This window comes from Vigna angularis, chromosome 10 (genome assembly GCF_016808095.1).
Source record: "Vigna angularis cultivar LongXiaoDou No.4 chromosome 10, ASM1680809v1, whole genome shotgun sequence".
Classification (NCBI taxonomy): Eukaryota; Viridiplantae; Streptophyta; class Magnoliopsida; order Fabales; family Fabaceae; genus Vigna; species Vigna angularis.
Genome location: NC_068979.1, coordinates 2,199,072 through 2,202,046, shown reverse-complemented (window position 1 = coordinate 2,202,046; position 2,975 = coordinate 2,199,072). Strand labels below are relative to the sequence as shown.

Genomic DNA, 2,975 nt, shown 5'->3' with positions numbered 1-2,975 from the left:
TTCAGATTTTTTAAATGGAAAACATCATAGTATTACGTATATTAATTTTTTTAATGATTTAAAACATCATAGTATTTACTTTCAGGAAATTTTGGTGTTAAATAAAATAAAATAAAAATGTATTGAATACGGTAATCTTTAAAAAACCTGGTTAAAGTGTTTTTCTTCGTAAAAGTTGTGTTTTGTTTTGTACTAAATCTTACTCTTTGGGTTTTCCTCTATTACGACAGGTATAAGGAGTCAACTTACGTACGAGTCAAAATGAGCCAATTGGTGATCACTTCGAAATTTAAAACAAAACAATAATGGAAGCATTGTTTTTAACGTTGAAACTTCTCACGAAGACTTGTTCTCAGTTGCGTTGTGTTGGGTCTTCGTTTCCTTATTTATTGTGGTTGGTTAGACTAGGTTGATGATCGGTGAGGCGAGGTGAAGCAGAGAAAAAAAATGGCATCGCAGCAGCATATCGAGAAGATGCAGCTTCGCCAGAACTTCCGCAATTTCTGGCACACTGATCTATTCACTACCATTCAAGCTGACACTCCTTGTAAGTTCTATCTTCCACCCACATATTCACAAACTCATCATATGCTCTCCTCACGTATTCGTTCTCCATATATGCAGATTGTTGCTTTGCTCTCTGGTGGTAAGTCTTCTCTTCCAAATGTTTCCAATTTTTCAGTCATGGGTCAACGTTGACTTGTGTTCACACATCCTCATCATCAAATTGCCGCTCTCTTTTTTGGATCCTATTTTTCTCCAATTCCTTGCCAGTTGAATCACAATTATAGTTCTTTCTTAATGTATCTATTTCGTGGGGGTAATCTAATTTGCATTTGTCCAATTATAGTGCACCGTGTGTATCATATCTGCTGCGTAAACGAGCTCTTTATAATGATATGTCAAGGTAATAATTTATTCAGTTTAAGTTTCCCTAACTTTTCAATCTGGATTATGTGGTTTTATGGTTTTGTTTTGCTTGCTCCAGATACACATGTTGTGCTGGTTACATGCCCTGCAGCGGTCGCTGTGGAGAAAGCAAATTTCCTGAACTCTGCCTCGCTGTGGAGGTATATACCATTGTTCACATCTCTTGCTTCCTTTTGAAAAATTACATCTGAATTAATTTGCCTCCGAATGAATAATGATTTTTCTGTTATCAGAAATCTGATTGATGAATTAAGAATGCCTTCCTTTTCTATTGCTATGCCAATTAAGGTCAATCTCCTTTTGTTTTTCGACTTCCTTGACTTGATGAACGTTGACTTGTAGTTCATTTATATTATTTTTACCTTTCTTCTTACTGGGTTGTTTGGTTTCTAAGTCACTCTACATGTATCTTCTGTGCTTATTTACAAGGCCTGTTTCTGCTACATTTTACATGTATTATCTCATTCACTTTTCAGGTTGTCTGCTGTTTTGGAAATTCAGTGGCTTCAACTCGGTTTATGTTACAAGATGAATTTAACATTCAAACTACGCAGTGTGATAATTGCATCATTGTATAATCTCTCTGCCTCTCTTTCACACACAAACTAAAATATACTACGCACAGTGTCTCATTTATGATACTCTGTTAACTGATTTTGTAATTCATTCAGGGTTTCATGTTTTTCCTTCAACAACTAGCCTGCATATTTTCTATCATTGCTTGTATTGTGGGAAATAGTGAACTTCGAGAGGCTTCCCAACTACTATCCTGCTTGGCTGACTTTGTCTACTGCACGTAAGACTTCTCTTTATGCAGCCTTTCTCTCATCTTTGATTGTGCAGTTTATAGTGAAATTTATTGCTAATTTATGCGTATCTTTTGGAATGTTGTAGGGTGTGTGCCTGCATGCAGGTAAAATTGACATCTATAACTCAGAAATTGTTAATAATTTAGTTGTAAGTGTTTAGAGATTACAGCATAAATGGAATTTACTTGCAGACTCAGCATAAGATTGAAATGGACAAGCGTGATGGAAAATTTGGACCCCAACCAGCAATGGGCGTTCCCAGTGCTCAACAAATGTCACGTTTTGATCAGGCAGTTCCTCCTTTTGTTGGGTATTCACATGCCTAAGAACGCTTCCTCCATTTATGGTTGGGTTGCATTTCCATCAACTTCTTATTCATGTGAACACCATACTTAAAGACTGTCTTCTGTGTATTGCGTTTGCGTTGCTGTCATATAATTTTGAGTAAATCCTCGTTTAGTTTCTGAATTTTTACAACGTTGTTATTACCTTATCTTATTATGTTAGTCTTGAAAGTCTCGTGTCTGTTAGAAATATCATTACTGTTAATTTTATTATAAGATTGATTTAGACTCAGTTTTATTTTTTAATGTGTTATTATAGTCATAGTCATTAATTATACCATTTATAATAAATGTTTGATATCAAATTCAAAAACTTTAGAAAGTACAACCGTAAATATAAAGTCTTCTCATCCCATAAAAATAAATAAGTCAAGCAATTCACATATACACGTAAAATTATTTTTTCAAAGATTTTATAGAAAGTCATTTTAAATTCGCTTGTATATGGTTTACTAATTACTCGTTAATACTTATTAACAGTATTTTGACACCTAAAAACTTTTACACTCATTTTGATATTATTCTTATTTATTTTTACTTTTTTTTTTACAAATGTAAAAAAATATTTTTTTTATGACTATTTTATCATGTTAAATGATTGTGAAACAGTGTCAAACAACATTTTTCCTTTCCGATAACATCTCGTTATTTTTTTCTTGTTTTAGACGGTTTTACTTGTTAATTTTGCTAATAGATACTTCAAAATAATGGTTTTATGTTATTAGAACAATTTCTTAACATATAAATTATAGAAAAAAATTAACTACTACATTGTTTGTATGCTTTTAATTATAATAGATTTTTATTAAATATTTTTATTTCATTGATGTTTCCTAGAGACACTGATCAGTATTTTTATTTATTTTTATTACTTTTATGCGGATATAGGTAA

At 32.3% G+C, this 2,975-nt stretch overlaps 1 protein-coding gene across 1 annotated transcript; it reads left to right on the top strand.

Annotated features, from left to right (window-relative positions):
- Positions 1-326: 326 nt before the first annotated feature.
- Positions 327-2,329, top strand: LOC108320347 (uncharacterized). The gene is made up of 8 exons (XM_017551735.2): positions 327-547; positions 625-646; positions 851-907; positions 989-1,070; positions 1,407-1,502; positions 1,602-1,726; positions 1,825-1,843; positions 1,931-2,329. The coding sequence occupies exons 1-8, from the start codon at positions 448-450 to the stop codon at positions 2,063-2,065; spliced, it is 636 nt and encodes a 211-aa protein (XP_017407224.1). The 5' UTR covers positions 327-447; the 3' UTR covers positions 2,066-2,329.
- Positions 2,330-2,975: the final 646 nt, after the last annotated feature.

Excerpts from the sequence above, each read along its gene's own strand:
- LOC108320347 (XM_017551735.2), top strand. The coding sequence starts at position 448 with ATGGCATCGCAGCAGCATATCGAGAAGATGCAGCTTCGCCAGAACTTC. Across the intron at positions 548-624 it reads CATTCAAGCTGACACTCCTT|ATTGTTGCTTTGCTCTCTGG; the intron begins GTAAGTTCTATC and ends CCATATATGCAG. Across the intron at positions 908-988 it reads CTTTATAATGATATGTCAAG|ATACACATGTTGTGCTGGTT; the intron begins GTAATAATTTAT and ends TGCTTGCTCCAG.